This window comes from Phascolarctos cinereus, unplaced genomic scaffold (assembly GCF_003287225.1).
Source record: "Phascolarctos cinereus isolate Bilbo 61053 unplaced genomic scaffold, phaCin_HiC Scaffold_726;HRSCAF=1367, whole genome shotgun sequence".
NCBI lineage: Eukaryota > Metazoa > Chordata > Mammalia > Diprotodontia > Phascolarctidae > Phascolarctos > Phascolarctos cinereus.
In genome coordinates, this window is record NW_027556098.1 from 386,390,735 (window position 1) to 386,410,901 (window position 20,167).

The window sequence follows — 20,167 nt, forward strand, 5'->3', positions numbered from 1 at the left end:
TCCTCTGGTCAGAACATCGCGCCAGGTCTATGCCGATTCCCACCCTGGCCCTGAAATTCCCTGTCTGCCTGTCTCCTTTCTTCAGGACTACCCAGAGGGTGGGTGGCTGAAGGGTTCGCCGAGAGAGAGGACCCAGTCCTCCAACAGGGCATCCAGTGTGTGACACTCACCCAAGAGGGCTTCTTTGGCTCTGGCTAGCTCCTGCTCCTTCTGGGCCAGCTGGACTTTGAGCTCGGTGGCCGAGAGAATCTCCGTGGACTTGCTTCCGTGAGACTCCTCCAGGTCCTTTGTGAGCATTTCCTTCATCTGCCGGAGGAGATGAACCTCCTCTTGCAGCTGAGATACCTCTTCTCGGAGTAACACTGCAGAAAACAAGAACAATGCAAGGAAATGACTAACTGTTCTCCATCTTTCTCCCCCCCCTTTTTTTTTTGCATTGGAGCAAGATGGTATAGGTATATTTAAGACCTTCAGCTTGTCAGGGTCCAACCTCCTAGAAAGTGAAAAAGTCCTTGGGTATTCCCAGTGGCCATTTACCAAGAATCCCTCCTCATGTTAGCTGGGGGAATACCACCTCAGTGACTGGATCTACCAGGCAGTTCCTGTTAACTGAGTCATGGGATCTTTGAATGGCTATCATAAATAATAAAACTAGTAACAATAGCAGACATTTCTAGAGAATTTCAAGACTTCAAGGCATCCTTATACTCGAGGCTTACAGATGCCCTGGAAAGTCGGTGCCTTTATTTTATAGATAAGGAAATGGAAGACCAGCAAGTAAGGTATAATTAACAATAATAATATTAACAACAAGCATTTATACAGCGCTTTAAGGTTTGAAAAGTAGAATGCCTTGATTGCACAAATAACCTATATCAAATCGCTTGCCATCTCAGGGAAGGGAGAGGAGAGGGAGGAATAGAATTTGGAACTCAAAACTTAAAAAAAAAAGTTTTTAAAAATTTTACATGTAATGGGGAAAATAAATATTATTAATAGATAACATATTTATGATGTATAATAATATTACCATATGACATTAATAATGTATTATAATCTATAATAATATATAACATAATATTAAATATTATTTAAAAGATATTTGCAAAGCAAAAAGAAAAAAAATGAAATGCTTTACAAATATTATCTTATTTGATTCTTGCAGCAACCCTGGAAGGTAGGTACTGTTATTATCCCCATTTTACAGATAAGGAAACCAAGGCAGACAGTGGTTGACTCGCTCAGGGTCACGCGGTATGATCTTCCTGAGCCACCTCGCTGCCTCCCTGTGTAGTGGACAGAACACTAGACTTGGAATCAGGAAGGCCTGGGTTAAAATTTCACCTTCAATAGTTCTTAGCCGACACTGGGCAGACCACATCTTTGTGTTTCAGTCTCCTTGTCTGTAAAATGAGGGAGCTGGGCCTGTAAGCATCCCGGGTCTTTTCCAGCTCTAACCCCGCAATCCTCTAGAGTGAGATCTAGTCATGAATGTCGAGGCAGGATTTGAAGCCAGCCCTCCTGACTCTGAAGCCAACTTGCTTCTCATCCACTCCTAGGCTCAGAAGGTCAAAGCTGGCAGGGACCTTAGAATCTTCTACCTCAATCCCCTCTCTAATGGATGAGCTGGAGTCTAGAGATGGCACCAAACTTGGCCTTGGTTAGTTCCAGGTCACGGGGACCTGAGCCCCCAGAGCTAGCTCTGCTTGTGCCAGACAGCCTCCCTTCGACCTTGCTCTTCCCTTCTCCCCCAATGCAGAGATTTCTATGGAACTCACCCTCATCCGTCCATCCATCCATCCATCCATCCATCCATCCATCCATCCATCCATCCATCCATTCTCTACATCTGTTCATCTGTCACGTGCCTAACCTGCACCAAGCCCTGGGCGAAACAAAGACAAAAATGAAACAATCCCTGCCTTTAAAGGGCTGACATCCAACTGTGAGGAATACACACACACACACACACACACACACACACACACACACACACACACACACAGAAAAGGATAGGTCAGGAAAGGGGATTCTGAAGACAGGGGAAGGGGAAATAGGCATTTATATAGCGCTTACCATGTGCCAGGCACTTTACAAATATTATCTCATTTGATCCTCACACTAACCCTGCAAATAGGTTCTGTAATGATCCCCATTTTACAGCTGAGGAAACTGAGGCAGACTTGTTAGTGGCTTGCCCAGGGTCACACAGTAAGAGTCTGAGAATGGATTTAAACTCAGATTGCCCTGACTCCAGGCCTGGCCCTCATTCCACTGTAGCATCTAGCACTTGTTACAACATAGGAACAAAGGGTCAGATTCCGTTAAACCAGCCTGGGGAGCTCTCAAACCCCTGACGCACAGTAATTTTAAAGAAAGGCCACAGGATTGGTAACAAGGAACCCTTTCTCCCTCAATGCAACTGAAGAGAGATGGCAAGAAGGCTTGGTTTTGTTTTCTTGGTGAAGGAGCAGCCCAGAGTAGTACTAGGTAGGGAGAAGAGGGATGAAATGGACCTGGGTGTGAATCCTGGATTTGCCACCTTCTAGGTAGGATACTGGTCAAGTGATTTAATCTTTATGCTTCAGTTTCCTCATCTGTCAAGGTGAAGGAGGTCTGGTTAAATGACCTCAATGTTCTGATCCATATCAATCATGTGACTTGGATTCAAGGACCTGAATTCAAATTCTGACACTGCTACTTTTCACCCCTGTGATCTTAGACAAAGCCAGGAACTGCTTTGGGTCTCAGTTTCTTCAGCTGTAAAATGAAAGGGGTTCTCATGGCCCTTTTAGCTGTAACGTTCTATACTTGAAGGTTCCTTCTCCTCTGACATTGTCTGTTCCAAGGCCCTTCCCAGCTCTGACATTCTGTGTTCTAAGGGCCCTCCCTTCCAGCTCTGACATTCTGTGGCCCCTTCCAGCTCTGACATCCTGTATTTTCTGTCCGATGTAACATTCTGTATTTGAAGGTTCCTTCTGCTCTAACATTTATACTCTCAGGCTCTTTCCAACGCTGACATTCTGAGTTCTAAAATCCCTTTCAGCTCTGACATTTTATGCTCCCAAGTCCCTTTCAGCTTAGACATTCTGTGTTCTGCGGTCCTTATCCAACAAGTCAAAGTTGGACAGACACTCAAATCCAGGTCTGTTCACCTGAATGATGTCAGTGGGTCCTAAGCCCTGCTGAGGGGGTGGGGGGTGGGGGTAGGGGAGGGAGAAGCCAATTCCCTCTGACTGGAATAATCAGTTCAGGGCTGGGCTTAGGGTTACCTTTGTTGAATTTCTTAGGAAAGAGTTGGCCCAAGCAAATTAGAACTGGAAATCTAAGATCCCTTAGGAGAAAAGGAGTGTATGTATGTATGTATGTCTCTGTTTCTGTTTCTGCCTCTGCCTCTCTCTCTGTCTCTCTGTCTCTCTGTCTCGGTCTCTCTTTCAGGAGGGAAAGGAAAAAGAAGGGAGGAAGGGAAGCATACTAACTTTAAAGAACAAATTCTTTTAATCAGTTTATGAATGATATATGTTTTAAATGGCTTTCTGATAGGCTCACTGCAAGTTGTGACTATTTCATCATTAAAACATGGCCCTTGAAAGAGCCTTCTTCCTGAAAGATGAGGCTAAAAGGGACCTTGGTGGTGGTGCAAATGTGGTTGGCTTACCATAGAGAGCTTACCATCAGAGCTGGAAGGGACCTCAGAAATCCAGCCAAAACCCTTCACTTTATAAACAAGGAAACTGAGTTCCATGAAGGTTAAGTGACTTACCCAAGGTCACTCAGATAGTGTCAGGGCTGGGACTCTAACCTAGCTCTCTCCTGATTCTGTGCCCAGTGTCTTTTCCACCATGCCACCTTCTGAGAGGCAGCAGCACCAGCAGTAGATACAAGGTCAGCCTGAGGAGGGTGGGGGTAGGGGTGGGGATGTATGAATGGGGAATTTGGAAGACCTGAGTTCAAGTCCTGTCCCTGACACATACTGGCTGTGTGTGGCCCTGGGCAAGTTACTTAATTTTTCAGTAAATTCTCTAAGAGAAGGTGGTGACCAACAAGAGTACATGTTTCCTGCACCAAGGAAATCCCAGGTCTAGTGCACACACTGCCCACGATTGAGTACTTGGACCATACCAGCAGCAGCCTCTGGCTTGGCAGGAGCACACAGTGCAAGACTGGGATTGTCAGAACCTCAAAAGTGGGGCCCTCCTCACCTCTTCTCTCACATACAATTTTCCCTTCATTTCTGTAATCCAAGGGCCTGTGACTTTCAAAAGGGCACTCACCGTTGTCTTCACTCTCAAAACACTCAAACAATCTGCCTTAATAAGAAAGAAGAGACAAGAGGAAAAAAGGAAGAAATGACTTCACATTTCTAAAGTGGCTTTACAATTAATTCACAAAGCAATTTCCTCACATCTGCCTTGGAGGGCACTCATATAGCATTACCCTCTTTACAGATGAGGAGACCAAGGATCAGAGAAAATAAACAACTTGCCCCATGTCACACAGTGGACAAGAACCAGAATTGGAACCTATGTACTCCAGCATTCAGGTTTCTCCTAACACCACTGATTGGTTCAATAAAGAGGCAAAGGCAAGACAGGTCACAGAAGAGTGGGCTTCCCTGCCTCTTCCACAGAAAGCACATGGTCTCGGAGGTTGATGGAGACAGCCAGGACTTAGGGGCAGCTAGGTTGGACAGACCACCGGCCTTGGATTCAGGAGGACCTGAGTTCAAATGTGACCTCAGACACATAACACTTACTAGCTGTGTGACCCTGGGCAAGTCACTTAACCCCATTGCCTAGCCAAAAAAAAAAAAAGAAAGAAAGAAAGAAAAGAAAAGAGACGGCCAGGGAAGAAGAAGAGGACAGAGCCCCCACAGAAGTTAAAGGCAGAATTCCAGAAATGGATCTCGGGCTGAGCAAATATTCCTAAGGAAAGAGTTAGAGTCTTGCTCTGGCTTTTTAAGGAGCTCCAGAACTGAGCACTCAGAATCCTGCATTCTATCCACTGCCTAGAAGCTAGAGGAGGTTGAAACCCTTCAGTATGAGCATTTCAGTGCTCATTTCACCATTTTGTGGATTGTCTAGCCTGAAGAAAGTGATGGAGAAAATGTTAATAATGAAGATTAAACTTAAAAGTAAGTATACTTTTTCCCCCAATGAAGTGGTTGCTAAACATTTATCAGCACATCCTTGGTTATATGATTTGGGCTAGTAGTAATCTGCAAGGTAGCTTCCGAAGTCAAGTTGTTGCCTCTGATATGGTTTCTGTCCAATTCCATTTTCAGCTAGTCCTCCTTAAGCAACAGCTCTGACATTCTGTGTTCTAAGGGCCCTCCTGGCTCTGACATTCTGTGTTCTAAGATCCCTCCCGGCTCTGACATCTTGTGTTCTAAGGGCCCTCCCAGCTCTGACATTCTGTGTTCTAAGATCCCTCCCGGCTCTGACATTCTGTGTTCTAAGGGCCCTCCCCGCTCTGACATCCTGTGTTCTAAGGGCCCTCCCACCTCTGACATTCTGTGTTCTAAGGCCCTCCCAGCCCTGACATTCTCCTAGAGGAGAATTTATCCTACTTTATCCTAGAGGCCTCCCCTATTACTTACTTACCCCTTCTGGTAAACTCACTTTGGGCCCAGACCTCCAAATTATCCCTCCCTCAAATCTACTCTGCTGTATCAAAATATCCCATTGCCCCCTTCCCAAGGGAGACTGTTTTGCCAGATTTATCCTGAAGTGTCAGTGACTCGTAGCAGCCGCTTTCCTACCTCTCTTCATTGGTATAGCCAATGCCCAGTGTAAAAACCCCCTGCTGCCCGTCATGCAGTCTGGCCATGCATCTGTAACTTAAAATCTTAGAGATCTTTTTAAGAGTTGCCTAGGAGCACTGGGAACTTAAGTGACTTGCCCATGGTCACAGATCTAGTCTGAAAGAATGAATGAAAAAGCATTTATTAAATGCTTGCCATGGGCCAAGCCCTGTGCTAAGTGTTAACCACAAAAATTCCAAAGCAAAGTCTGTGTCCAAAGCAGAATTTGAACCCGAGTCTTCCTGGCTTCTATCCAGTACACAAGGCTGCATGTGACTAACAAATTAATATACTTATATTTTAACAGAAGACTCCTTGGAAAAATTTCTCAAGCCAAAGGAATGAATCATCAATGGTAAAAGTTCCTGCGCTACACCCAGCAGGTAAGGGAGATGGGCTTTGTTTTTGCAATAGTTAAAGGGTTAGAGTCACAACACGGAGAGTACCTCTCTATTTCTTCATAAGGATAGCCCTGATGTTAAAGGCAAAGAACCCAGGAGCTCTCCTATCGACCTGTAAACGTGAGAGGGAAGAAGAGAACAAGACTGGGCTGGCCCCCCCAACCCCTCCCTTGAGAAATGTTTGTTTTCCCTTGATGGCACCAAGGCTGTTGTCCTTGGTTACGGAGAGTGGTAGTTGTTTTCTGCCTGGCTCACCAGGTGTACCTGACATCCCAGCCCCTCCCTGTCCCAAAACAAAAAAGGAGGGAGGTGCCACCAGGTGTGGCAATCCTAGGAGCCCAGTTTCAGAAGAGGTAGAAAAACCACTTCTATAGAGCTTAACTGAAACTGGACTGGCTGAGAGAGTGATAATGCTCTGAGGGCCTTTGGGGGCCTAGTCCTTTGCTCAGGAGCAGAAAAGTAGGGGCTTATGGAGAAAGAATTCTAGACTAGGAGGTTGGATGGTTCAGCTTCTGTTATTGGCTCTGCCACCAACTTACCACGTGACATTGGGCAAGTCACTTTACCTCTATGGGCCTCAGTTTCTTCATCTATAAAATAAGGTGATTGGGCCAGTTAATTCTCTAGGGTCCCTCATAGCTCTTGGCATTTCATGTTTTATGTTCTAAGTCCTTCCCAGCTCTGACATTCTCTGTTCTCTGTTCCTTCCCAGCACAGACATTGTGTTCTAAGGCGCCATCCGATTCTAATATTCTATATTCTAATGCTCTCATATCCCACCTCTGACATTCTGTGATCTAAGGCCCTTCTCAATGAGGACATTTTGTGTTCTACCAACTTTCTTCTAAGAGCCCTGCCAGCTCTGACATTCTAGGTTCTAAGGCCCTTCTCAGCTCTGACATTATGTTCTAAGGGCCCTCTCACCTCTTACATTTCATGTTCTAAGGATCCTCCCAGCTCTGACATTCTAAGTTCTAAGGACCTTCTCAGTTTTGACATTCTGTGTTCTAAGGCCCCTCGCATCCAGCTCTTATATTCCAGGTTCTAAGGACCCCCTTGGCTCTGACATTCTAAGTTTAAAGGGCCCTTCCAAGCTCTGACATTCGAGGTTCTAAGGACCCTTCCAATTCTAATGTTTGAGGTCCAATGTTCAATGTTCTATGATTCCTGGACCTAGACTCAAAGAAACATAATCACAATCACAATAACAAAACAAAAACAAAAATGCCTCCCAGACACCTGCTCAAGTTCTCCAACTGGGTAACCACCTCAGTGGGAATAAGTAGAAAGCGCTGTTGGGTCTTGTTTTCCCTGCCAAAGCAAAGCCAAAGGCATTCCTCAGCTAATTTAGAACAAAGCCTTCTGCTGCAGAGGTTCCGTTTTTGTTGCTGTTTTTGTTGCCTGAATCACCTGGATGATTGCCTCCACCCTCCACTTGGCATTGGCTTGTCGGCCTTTGTGTGACTTGGGGATGGGTCGAGCTGACTGGAATTCAGAAGAAAGCTTCAAAGTGTGGGCTGTCAGTCAGACAAAAGCCCTCTGCAGAAGGGGGCTGCCCTAAGTAGGTGAGGAAGGACGGCTAGGCACCTTCCCCTCTTCAGAAGAGCCTCCAGTCTCCTTTGATCGTCTGAAGGGTTCTGGAGAGCCCTGTCTGCCCTTGGCAGAGATGACACCAGTGACCTCCCAAGGACTCTTCTAGGAGCCAACTTGGCTCCCGCCACAGTGGCCCAAACTTGTATTTTCTTGTAAAGTCAACAGAAGGAGAGCAGACTGACAAGGAGAGGATTAAGTATGATTATTCACCTCTCACCAGCAGGAGGCAAGGCCCTAGTCTTATGGTGAGCTGAGAAAGAAGTCACTCTTGTACCTAGCCTGGTAGAGCCGGTGAAAGAAGAACCCTGAGCTGGCAAACAAGGTTAGGAAGGGGCACCAGCCCCCCCACAGTCCTACCCCATCTCGAGGGGTCATGACCAAATCACAGTTTGGGGAGAGGGGGTTTTTCTTTTCCTCTCAGTTTGCTGCAGTGGCAAGAAAGCTGGAATTGTCTCATATAAACTCTTTGGTTTCTAAAGTCCTTTACAGCCTGGCCCCAATCTCTCTTTCTCACCTTATTTATTACATAGTCCTTTTTCTTCACTAGAGCCTAACTGACCTTCTCTTTCTCTCATCTTCACACTTGCTGTCCTCCCCCCCCATACTTGGATTGTCATCCCTCCTCAACTCCATTTCATAGAGTCTTTATCCTCTTTGAAAACACAGCTTAAGCACCATTTTCTATATCAGGGGTTCTGTGATCCACAGACATCTCCCCCCCCCAAAAAAAGGTGGGATTGGTAGATTTCAGGGGATCCATGAACTTGGGATGGAAAATATAATACATCTTTATTTTCATTAATATCCCAACTGAAAGTGTTTCCTTCAATTATTTAAAACATTATTCTCAGAAGGGGTCCCTAGACTGAAGCTGTCCCAGAGTGGAGCTGGCTCTCCTTCCTTGTAGATCTTTGAGCAAAGACTGGTCCTTTCCTACTCCGAAATTCTACGTTTTTGATTGGCCAGAATCTTTGCCAAGTGCATACTGGGGCCTATGTCTTCCCAGATGTCTACAGGCTGGTACTCTAAGGAACAACTCCAAGTGAACTTATTTCACAGGGCCAGGGGCTGGACCTGGGATTTCATCAGCATAGGGAGCATCCATCCAGATCTAGAAACTTCTATTGATGCAGGTCAGCGTCTTTGCAACTTAGAATTCCCTCCTGAAAACAAGCCTGGCTTCTTTGTAACGTCCACTTGTTGCTAAGAGTGAACAAGTTGTATCCCTTCTTCCTCCACAAACTAGATCTTTTAGGCTTCAAACTCATCAGTGAGTTGGGGAGAGGGATGGGGTATCTACTCCATGCATGGGAAGATTTTCCCTGGAGGAATGGGTGGACAAGAATGATTTGTAACAACGGCCATGAAGGTGGCTGAAGTAAACACTGTGGAGCCCTTAGAGCCTGTTCAGACATTGAAGATGCTAAAGTCATCCACCAGGGCTATCACCAGTCAGCCTGACTTTTGTCCTGCCAGTGGACTTCAATGACTCTGGAGAGGAAGAGTGAGGCTGATGACTGTGCAATTCTGCCTTACTTAAATCCAATTCACTTGAGAGTCAAGCCATCACTCTGTGATGTCATCGGTCCTCTTTGAAATGAAGGACAAACAACAGTGTCCTTTCCACCTCTAAATTCAGCGATCCATGACCTTAGTCACTTTCATTTCTCCAAGGCTCAGATTCCTTAATCTCCAATATGGGGATAAATCTTACTGATAACTATCTGCCTCACTGAGGTCCTGGGAGGAAAGTGCTATGCATGCGGGAGTTTTATTTACTCCTGTCTTCCTTAGGAGGCAAGGGCCCGTGTCTTTTACTCATATACTTATATTATTATACTTAATACTTGGTATTCCTCATGGTCTAAAGCACAGGACTGAAAACCTAGTATGTCCTCCAGAAATACCATAGAACCTCAGAACTGTAAGGATGACCAGAAGGCATCCATTCCCTAGGTCAGGAACTCCCTCCGTAACATCCCTGAGAGATGGTCATCATTCCACCTCCCCTTGCATATGAAAGGTCACTATCTTTTGAACAGCTCCAGTTAAGGTCTTTCCTGTTACTGAGCTGAAACCTTAGTCACAGCTACAGTGGCTGCCAAGGAACTGACTAGTCAGACACCTTGTGCCTCACCAGACTGCAGCCTCAAAGCAATCTGTGGGTGGAGAGAGGCCCTGGAGTTATTGGATTCTCCTCGTGCTCAAGATAACACATTCAGACTGCTGCAGCCCCAGATTTCCCTTTACCCCCCACACATTTCCACACTGGTGACAAAATATATGCAGATCTTTCTAATTTCCCTTTAGTTCTCAGTCTGATCCAGATCCCCCTGGGCCTAGACCTGTTAGCTCCTTCCTTTGCTCCTCAAGATGTTGGGAGAGCATTGGGCCCCCATCCAGGGGACTGAAGGTGCAATTCATCCAAAAGAACACTCCTTGAGATCATCTCCAAGGGTCCTTCGAGTCTCAGACGGCAGGAATAATTTCCAAAATGGCGCCATCCCTTTGGAGCCGGCTTCCTTAATAACGACAATGGGCCACAGGAATATTTGTCAATGCCAGGGTGGTGGCCTGATTCCATTTCTGCTTTCACTCTGGAGTAAAGGGCTAAGTCCTGATAAGTTGGGCCTTCCCCAATGCGCAGCTCAGAAGAATTTGAGCCTGTTAAATGGAGAGAGGGCTGCTCCTGAAGGGGTGGCTTCCCAGCCTCATCAAGTGCTCTCTGGTTACAACCCTCCAATTACAAGAGACAGGGCAGTAAGTGAACTGTTTGAAGCAATTGTCATAGAGGCCCCCTGCCTCTCTCATTCTCCGAAGCCTTAAAATTCCAAGGTGACCACAGAGTTACAGCTGGATTTTAACTGTAGCCAAAGCTATGGTAAGCGGTGAGAACTGGGGGATGGCTGAATAGGAAGGGATCTCAGAGGCCATCTAGACCAGTGCCCAAAGCCTCCGGTGAAGGGGAGCCTTGCTGCCTCCCCAGGCTCCCCACCCCAACTGGGGACAGCTCCGGTTGTTAGGAAGCTTTGCTTGGCATCCAGCCCAAGCGGGCCCCTGCAGCTCCGTCTCATTGCTTCTAGTTCTGCTCTCAGGGCCAAGCAGGAGGAAGCTCATCCCTCTTCCATAGGATGGCCCTTGAAATACTTGAAGACAATGATCACACGACCATAAGCCATCCGATCCAACCTCCACATTTTACAGATGAGGACACTGAGGCCCCACGGAGTCCCAAAATCCCACAGGCTGCCAACACGCTTCAATGCCCCTTTGTTCCCAGGCTTCTCTTCTCCAGGCTAAACACTCTCAGTTCCCTCAACCAATTTCACATTGACCATCCCAGCTGTTCACTCTGGACACCATCCAGCAAATCAATCTCCTACTAAAAATGTGCTGTCCCAAACTACCTGGGATACCCCGAGTGTCTTCTGAGCAGGACAGAGAATGGTGGGGCTCACCACCTCCTCCTTCCTGGGAGCTGGCTCTCTCCTAAGGACATCAGCTTTTCTAGCAGCCATATCACACTGGTGATGTCAATGGGGGACCTATAGGACATGCTGGAAACTGGGGTGTAGCTCCCCAGGCTGCAGCTGCGTCACAGGATACAGGGCTCTCTCTGGGATGGAGGCAGTGAGTCAATAGCACCTGGCTGGAACTTTTTGGTAGTGAAAGTGTATGTGTGAGAGAGAGAGACAGAGAGAGAGAGAGAGAGAGAGAGAGTGTGTGTGTGTGTGTGTGTGTGTTGGTGGGAGGTTAATGAAGGCCCCAAAAGGAGGATCCAGAGACCTGGGTTAGAGTCTTGCCTCTTCCACAGACTTGCCACACGCCTCTAGGCTAGACGTTTACTGAACTGAACTGTCTCTTACATATCTGACACCCACAGACCATGCCTGAAGCCACACAAAGATCTCCCAGTAACCCAAGGCTCCCTTCAGATTCCATTGTATTTGTTGGAATACCACCTTCTGCTACACTCTGGAAGAAACAGAGTTGCCCTGAGCTCTCCAGAGCACTAATGATTGCTCCTGCAGCTACAGAGTTACCTTAATGGGAAGCCCAGCAGCTGAAGGCAGGGGCATCTACTCAGTGCCGCCGACTCCCGGGGAAATCTGGGGGAAGCCTATGGATTCCCTCTCAGAAGAAGGTTTTCAAATGCATAAATAAAATACGGAGGATTACAAAGGAAGCCAATGCTCTTGACATACAATTATCAATACAAAGACAAAACACAAAACCAAATTCGTGGTCTCCAGGTTAAGGATCCGCTGCGATGGGGTGGGCTGATGTGAGGGTGTCAGATCATTAATGGACAAGCCTCCGTGCTTAGAAGAGGCAGCTTTTTGCAAAGCCTGATGGGGAACTTTGAACAAGCAGGGCCCTCCTAGCTAGAGGTGACAGGTGAGCAGTTCAGGCAATGTAGGGATCAGTTATAGGCACTGGGGATGCTTAGCCTACAGAACAGATGACCTGGGGGAGGGGTGTGCCTGATAACTGTCAAGTACCTGAAGGCTGGTCAGCTTTCTACTGGCTGGCCCCAGAGGGCCCAACTAGGAGCACCTGTGGGAGGGGAGGGGGAGGGCAAAGATGCCCCTTTAGGCTCCCCAAGACAAAGCTTGTAGTCTGTGTGAGGGCAGCCCCAAAGCTGCATGGGCTACCTCTGGTCTGCAAACAAAGTCTGGATGTCCATCTTTTTTGGTGTGCAGTCAGGAGGATTTCTGCAGCACTTCAGGCTGGGCTGGTGAACTTTCAGTTCAGTTTAATGAGCAAGAGGAAGTGACTGACCATTACGATCACAGGATCTATGAGGTGGAAGGGACCCCAGGGACCCCCTAAGTCTGAAATAAATAAGAATCCAGTCTACAGCTTAGCCAATCACATGCCCAGAATTTGCTTGAAGATCTCTTAGAGCTAGCCAGTGCACGGGGGCTGCCTGGAGGGGGTGAGCTCCCCATCCCCCAAAGAGCTGGGGCTGAAGCTGGAATGTCCCTCATTAGGAAGGGAATTCCTCTCTATCTGACTAGCCTCAAGGGCTTGAAAGGCTCTTCCAAGTCCTGGAGTCTGAGTTGCCCGTTTGAAAACAGCCTTTGGAAAAGGACCCAGGAGTCCTGGTGACTCCTAGCTCACCTCGTCTAATATTCATGGGGTATGTAGGATGCAGAACTAACAGGGATCTGAAAAATCTCTAATCTAATCTCTCCTCCTCCATTTTACAGAGGAAGAAACCGAGGCTCAGAGAGACTAAGGGATTTGCCTAAACTATATCTCCCCAGACCAAACATTCTTTCTATTATGATTCAAGGCCTCTCTTTCCCTCCCCAAAGGCTCATTGAGTTTCCAGGGAGGCAGGGGCGTGAAGCTAGGCCAAATCCCACAAAACGATTTGCTTCTCCCAGTAAGGCATGCCCTGCAGCCAAGAAGTTTGCCTACAGAAACACTTTTAAGCAATGCCCTCCAAGGGATGGATTCCCCCTCTCCTCACCCCCCAGGCACACTAATGCAGAAGGAGGTCTGACTCCTGTTGCCCTTGAACCCTGGGCTCCATCTGTGCCAGCAATTATTTTGTGAACAGGCTTGCTGGACTGTGACAAAAGCCCCATCCCTTCTGGACTGGAGGCAGCTAAAGGCTCACAGGCCGGCATGATTCCCAGGGAGAGAAGAAATAAAAGTTCTCTGTCGCAGAGGCTCAAGCAAAACCAAATCTTTTAATCTAATAACGATCCAATTACAACAATACAAATGGCCAAGCCTCCCAGATTGGCTGCGGACTCCCTAGTGCCTTTTTTTTGGGGGGGGGTGGAGCTCCCATCCAGGTGCACCTGAGGAGGAAGGGAAAGAGGGGGAGGAGCAGGAGACAGGACAAGAGGAAGACATAAGGGGAAGGAGGGAGAAGAGAAAGTGAGAGAAGAGGAAGAAGAAAAGGGGGGGAAAGAGCAAGGAAGGAGAAGGGACAGAAAGAAGGAAGGAGGAAGGAAAAAGAATAGAATAGGAAAAGGAGGAAAAAGATGATAAGAAAGCAGAAGAAAGGAAAAAGAGGAGGGAGAAAGGCAAAAAAGAAAAGATGCAGAAGGGGAAGAAGAGAATGAAGAGAAAGCAGAAGAGAAGATTGAGGGAGGACAGAAAATAAAGGGAAAGAGATAGAAGATGATGAGGTTGAAGGAGGAGGAAGGAGAAAGAAGAAATGTGAAGAGGATGCAGTGAACACAAGGAGAAAAAGGATGGAAAGGACAGTGAGGGATAAGAGAAGGAAGAAGGTAAGGTGCAGGACAAGGGGAGGAGGAGAAAGATGACCATTGTGGTCCCTCTCAGCACAATGAAAACGAGGCTGGACAGAGCCCTGGGAGCAGGGTGACCAGGAGCTCTAGGAGGCTCAAGGCCCCTGGGGAGTCATTCCACCCTGGCCACAGACACAGACCACAGATTAATGAAAAACTTTTTCCATTTCTAATTTCTTTGAAGTCACAGGGCTCAGCACGGGTGGGAAGGGAGAGAAGGTAGAAACAGCTCTACCCATTTTAAGCCAAGTTTCTCAAGAAGGGAGGAAGCAGCCTTTGGGTAGCATGAGGGGGTTTCCAAAGCACTGGGAAGACGACTGTAAAGAGCCCAAGACACAACAATGGGGTCCTTCAGAGATGGAGATGGTGTTTTTGGCTCCCCCTTGAAAGGACATGACCTCTGAGCTGTTTATCCAGGAATGGAGATGGGTTGTACTGAGGCTTTGTCTCCCATCCCACTAGCCCCCACACCCAACCCAGGACACACATCTCCAAGGCAGGGGGCCAGGGCAAGTACAGTCTGTGCCTGTGTGTGTCAGAACAAACCCTCATCTGTTAATTAGTTATCATCATACTTGTTCTTTTCCCAAAACAAGTTTGGGAAAGCAGCTTTGAGGACATTCAAAGTCATGAGATGTTTTAACCTCTAGGTCAAGGGAGCTGGACATTCTGGTTTTGTAAGGAAAGTCCTGGGTTTCAGCAACCTTCAAAGGGCTATGGATGTCTCAGGAAGAGTCCCTAGGGCAAGGGGATCCTGCACACAGCTCTAAACAAAAGGTGAAATACGCTGACTTGTAAATTACCATATTATGAAGTCATGATGTGATCTAGGTATTTACCAAGTAAGCATCAGTGCTTCACTGTTTGCACTCAGTCAGCCAACAAGAATTTATGAAGCACTTACTATGTGCGGAGAAGGCACTAGGAGCTAGGGTCAGTGGAATACTGGGTCAGGCCTCCTGCAGAAAAGATAGACTTTGAGCTAAATCTTGAAGGAAGCCAGGGAACTTAGAAAGAGGTGAAGGTGAGCAGTGGGAGCTAAGCAAGTCACCTAACCTCTCAGTGCCCCAGGCAAATAACAAACTTGGTAAGTAGCACCCAAGCAGGTGCAGTCTTGCAATGATTGAGGGGGTTTCTTATTAAGAGAACTCACAGGACTAGAATCCCATAAAAAATAGCACCACAAAATAGTCTGTGTATGGAGTACAGCCTAGGAGCTCAGTCTTGGGAGAAGACACCTCATGGCCCATATCTCTCCCCAGGACAAAGCAAGGGTACATTGGATGCAGAACCACAGGACTTTGGGCTTGAGGCCTGGCTCTCCCACTTGTCCCCTGTGCACACACCTGTACTGGCCTCATCATCTCTCTCCTATTCTATAGCAAGGGCTCCTTTCCTCAACTCTCTCCCCTCTCCACACCGCTATCAAAGGGATTTTCCTAAAGCACCGTCCTGACCATGTTACTTCCCTCCTCAACAAACTCAGTCAAAATGAGACCTGGGAAAGACTTAGCTTTAAAAGGCCAACAGTATCTCGAGCCATCTCCAGTCGACCTGATCTACATCTACATCTCCGGAGGAGAGAGAGTGAGGTTGGTGACTTTGCACAGCCCTGCCTCACTTAAATCCAATTCACTTTCAAGTCATGACATTACCTTCCTGACCTCTTAGTGCTCTTTGAGAACAAAAGACAAACGAGCAAACCAACTAGCAGGGACCTATCCCCTTTGGAATAAAAAACATACACACCACTGTTTGTCTTTAAAGCTTTTCAGAACTTGGCCCCAATGGATCTTTCCTTCTTCCTTATATACCCCCTTTCCAAGGAGGAGAGATCTCTGTAAATGGTAAGGTGCTATTTAAAATGGGAACTGCCTTCCTATGTGTGGCCAGAGTCCCTCCCCAGTCCCAGCTTCAGGGCTTGCCCTGGGCACTGCAGAGAAAGGGCCAGGAAAGAGATCTACAATTTCTCTTTTGTTTGCTTCCTGGGTTCCTTTTAGGTTCTGTCTCCTTTGTCCTGAGGTGGGCTAACTGGAAGCCAGGCCATGGTTTCTGCCATGCTCTTGGTTCTTCAGGGGATTCCTTGGCCATATTACTTTCCCAGACCCACCTTGTTCTACCTTTGATGCCAAGATAGATTTGCCATAATCAATGAACCAGTAACAGGGATGGGGATGGGCAGAAAGACAAGGCAAAAGCAGGCTGAGACTGTGCCAATGGAGAATTAAAGCTTTACACTCTCAACTGCTACACAGTCCACTTGGGCAAGCTGAAAGTCCCTGGATTTTGAAAGATTCAGCAAAAATTGGGGAAAACCCAATGGACCCAAACCATCGTGCTAGTCCATATGTACATGCTCCCCTAAGCTAGATAGTCCTGATGGCTGCCACTGAGGGGGAGGGAGGGAGGATGCTAGAGCCTCCTGGGTACCCAATAATCATCACGCTAAGGGGGTGATAACCTTGTTGTGTGATTTCTCAGTGACTAGCCTTTCCTCCACTCATCATTTCATCTACCTCCCTTGCCTGGGATGTTGTGGTCACCAGCAGCCTCTTAAACATAGCTTCCAGCTGAAACTCAGAGTTTCCCATCATTCTCTCTGAGTGATGAGGCTATTCTCTGCCTTCCCCACAGGCAGCAGGCATCCCTAGACCATTTCATACAGCTTTGTACCAGGGAACACAAGGGTCAAAGGCCACCTTGAAAAAGGTGACAGTTGCATCTGGGGGGTGAGGGTGGGGGGTGGGGAAGGAAGGATGAAGGAAAAAACATGTTATATAATTCCCAGGCTGAAAGTTTTCTCCAGCTCACCCACTGGGAGCTAAATTTACGGATCCAGCATTGCAGCAAGCTGCCCCTGCAGGCTTGCATCGCAAAGGCCTGTAATTACTGGGGTGTCTCTGTGTTTGCTGCACACCACACTTCCCAAGCTGTGGGTCCCCTGAACGATCTCCTGGCTGCACAGCTGGTGGTGGGAACGTTCTAGGGAACGCCTCTGGCAATCAGGTCAGGAAGTTTCTGGTGGCCAGGCAGCGAGGAGGTGGAAGAAAGAAGATGGGCATCTGGCCTGGCCGGCTACTTAGGCACAGAGAGGAAGCTTACCCCCCAAACACACACCATCTGGCTGGAGGAGGCAGAAGTAGACACTCGGCTGCCACTCGTGGGAAGGAGGACCAGGGGCTGGCAGGGATTCAGGAGCCAGCAGAAGCAGTGTGTCTGCTTACTAGCAGAATCCAGAGACAGGCGGGCTTCATGACTAGCACAATCAGCCTGAGCTGGAGCCCTGGCTTCTGGATTTCTGCGTCCTTAGGGGCTCGTCCTCAAACGACGGCGAGAGAAGGGATAGGGCTTTAGCAGGGAGGCTGCCGCCACAGACCCAGGGCCTGAGAGCCGCAGAGGGCCAGCAGAGGACCCGGACATCTGTCTGTTGACCGCTATTGCTTTGCACTGTCCTTGACTCAGACAACAAACCCCAGCATATCAAAGACATGACAAATCCCATCTCCAGAGTAAACCCACAGGCATTTTTTTAGGGCACTTTTCAGAAGGCAGGAATGACAAGTGTTGTTATTCTGATGGAACAGATGAGGAAAGTGAGGCTCAGAGGTCTCTTCCATATACATAGAGGCAGCGTGTCCTAGTGGACACACTGCAGCACTAGGCTGGAGTCAGCTACCTCTTATTCATATTCTCTGAGCCTCAGTATGCTCATCTGTAAAATGGGAGATAGTAAGATCATCTACCTCACACCTACCACCATGATGTGGTGAGGGCCAAACAGAATGAAGTACTTGTATTGCTTAACAAACCTTAAACACTCTATAACCACAATATTCCCCATACGAGGAAATCACTTAACCTTCACCTGTAAAATGAAGTATTAGACTGCATGGCCCCTGAGGTCCCTTTCCAGCACTAAACTGACCCTATGGTATAGAGATCTGCAGTGACTTAGTCCCAGGTCCCACAGCTAAAGTGTGAGCCAGGCCTGGATCCCAGTTTTTCCGACTCCAAGGCATGAAGGCTGCCAACAGAATGCAGGCTGGCTTTAAGCCAAGCCTGGTTTCACCGAGCCACTCTGAACAACCCCGCTGCTGGAGGAAGGCCATTCTGCTAGGGGAAGGCTCCTCTGAAAGGCACAGACTCTGTCATCCTGGCCTCTGGGTCACTGCTCTTTGGGGTTAGCCATCTCTTCAGGCACAGTTTCTCATTCACTATTTCTGTGTACTCACAGTGGGCTGCCCAGGCATCCAGGCCCCTCGCTGTGACTCCTAGCTCCCTCTGAGACTCAGCTCAAGCCCTGTGCCCTAGAAAAGGCCTCTCTAGATTTCTCCTCCCATTATTTTATATACATCTCTCTGTAGACACACTGTTTCCCCTTAGTCAAACATAAGCTTTTTGAAAGCAGGGTCTGTTTTATTTTTCCTTTGTATCTCCAGTACTTAGCACAGGATCTGGTGCTTACTAAATTCCTGCTGACTGACTGATCAGATATTTACTGATGTAGTAAATACTAATATAGCATTTACTATCCTGAAGTAAGGGCAGCTAGGTGGCAGAGTAGATAGAACACTGAGCCTGGAGTCAGGAAGAACCTGAGTTCAAATGCAGCCTCAGACTCTTACTAGCGTGAATCTGGGCAAGTCACTTAACTCAGTTTGACTCAGTTTCCTCATCTGTAAAATGAGAGGGCTGGATGCAGGTTCCCATCCAGCTCTAAGTCTCTGATCCCATGATGGGTCCTTCACTCCCATAAAGCAAGGCTAGACCTTGACGAAGGGGTTCAGACATGGATTCCAGACACGAGCAGATTCTAATACTTTCTGCCGCATTCCCTTTGGAGACGGTGACTGCCTTGAGTTGGGGGAAGAGATTTGGGGTAGCCAAAGAAATAAGCTGGTTTGTTTCCCAAACTCTCCCATCATGCTGTTTATTATTAACCATATGGAGAATGGAGGGGAAAATAGAGCGGGCGGGATGAGAACCCAATTGTCGGCCCCCAAGTTGTTTGCCAGCTCTGGAGCTGACAGTCACTTGGTACGTCGGGCACGGTCTCAGAGCTTTAGAACACTGCAGGGCAGCATACAAATGTATATAATTCACTGCTGATTATTCTCCAGCCCAGCTGAGCAGCTGCTCCAGGAAGGAGTAAAATATGTTTTGCATACTTTAAATGTTTCACTTATGAAAACTGGCAAGGCTTCCTTTCTAAACTGTTGAGCAATAAAATCACTAACAAGTAACATTCGAGTTCCGGGTTCAGGGGATGCTTTGGAAGCCCCAGCCAATGGAAGCTGGGCTGGCAGTGCAGTAGGGGCGTTTGCCAGTGGGAAGGCAGCAATTTCTCCTGGGCCCTGGGAGTTCGGCATCTGGGCTTTTTCCCCAAAGCACTTTGGAATGAAATGATTTGTGTCCTGATATGTAATCTGAGCCCTCTTGGGAAGCAAAGCCCTGTACAGGGATGGGGGTGGAGAAGAAGAGGCTTCAGGCCTGGAGACTTTTCCCACACTCCAGTCACTCACTGGATTCCAGGCGGTCAAGTTTAATTGCACGCAGCTGAGGAAATGCAGGCATGGGTCAGTTGGAAGAGGGGACCCACAGGAAACCTTCCCAGTGCCAAACAAGGCTTGCATTTATGTACAGATGAGGTGGGCCATTGGGAGTCAGGGACTCAGAAAGACTATGGACGAGGCCATTTCTTTCTCTGCATCCCCTACCCCCAATTACTAGCGAAGATGGTTAGCTTTTGCTGACAACATCAGCCTGCCAGGTGGGTACATAACCTTCTCTTCAACAAGGGAGCTGCTCAGACAATAATGCTTACCTAAGTGGAAGGCCTGAGCTAGGCCCCAGCCTTCCCAGGGCCATGATACTTTTAGCTTTTCTCAAAGGGTTTTCCTACCTATCCACATCTATTCTTGATTCAACCACAATTCTAAAACATTTATTTAGCCCCTCCTTATGTACCAGGCACTGAAGATATAATTACAACAAACAAAAACAGTCTTTGCCCTCAAAAAACTTCCATTCTATTGGGAGAAAGCAACATATACCAGAGGTTCTTTACCTTTGTGGTGACTGCCAGTCTGGTGAGGCCT

At 47.6% G+C, this 20,167-nt stretch overlaps 1 protein-coding gene across 2 annotated transcripts in view; it reads right to left on the reverse strand.

Moving 5' to 3' along the window:
- The window catches only part of KAZN (kazrin, periplakin interacting protein), a 586,537-nt gene that overhangs the window by 167,669 nt on the left and 398,701 nt on the right, over window positions 1–20,167 (reverse strand). For both annotated transcript variants that reach the window (XM_020973376.2, XM_020973383.2), the window contains exon 2: window positions 171–362. In XM_020973376.2, coding sequence (XP_020829035.2) covers window positions 171–362 — 192 coding nt within the window. The remainder of the gene's footprint in view (window positions 1–170; window positions 363–20,167) is intronic.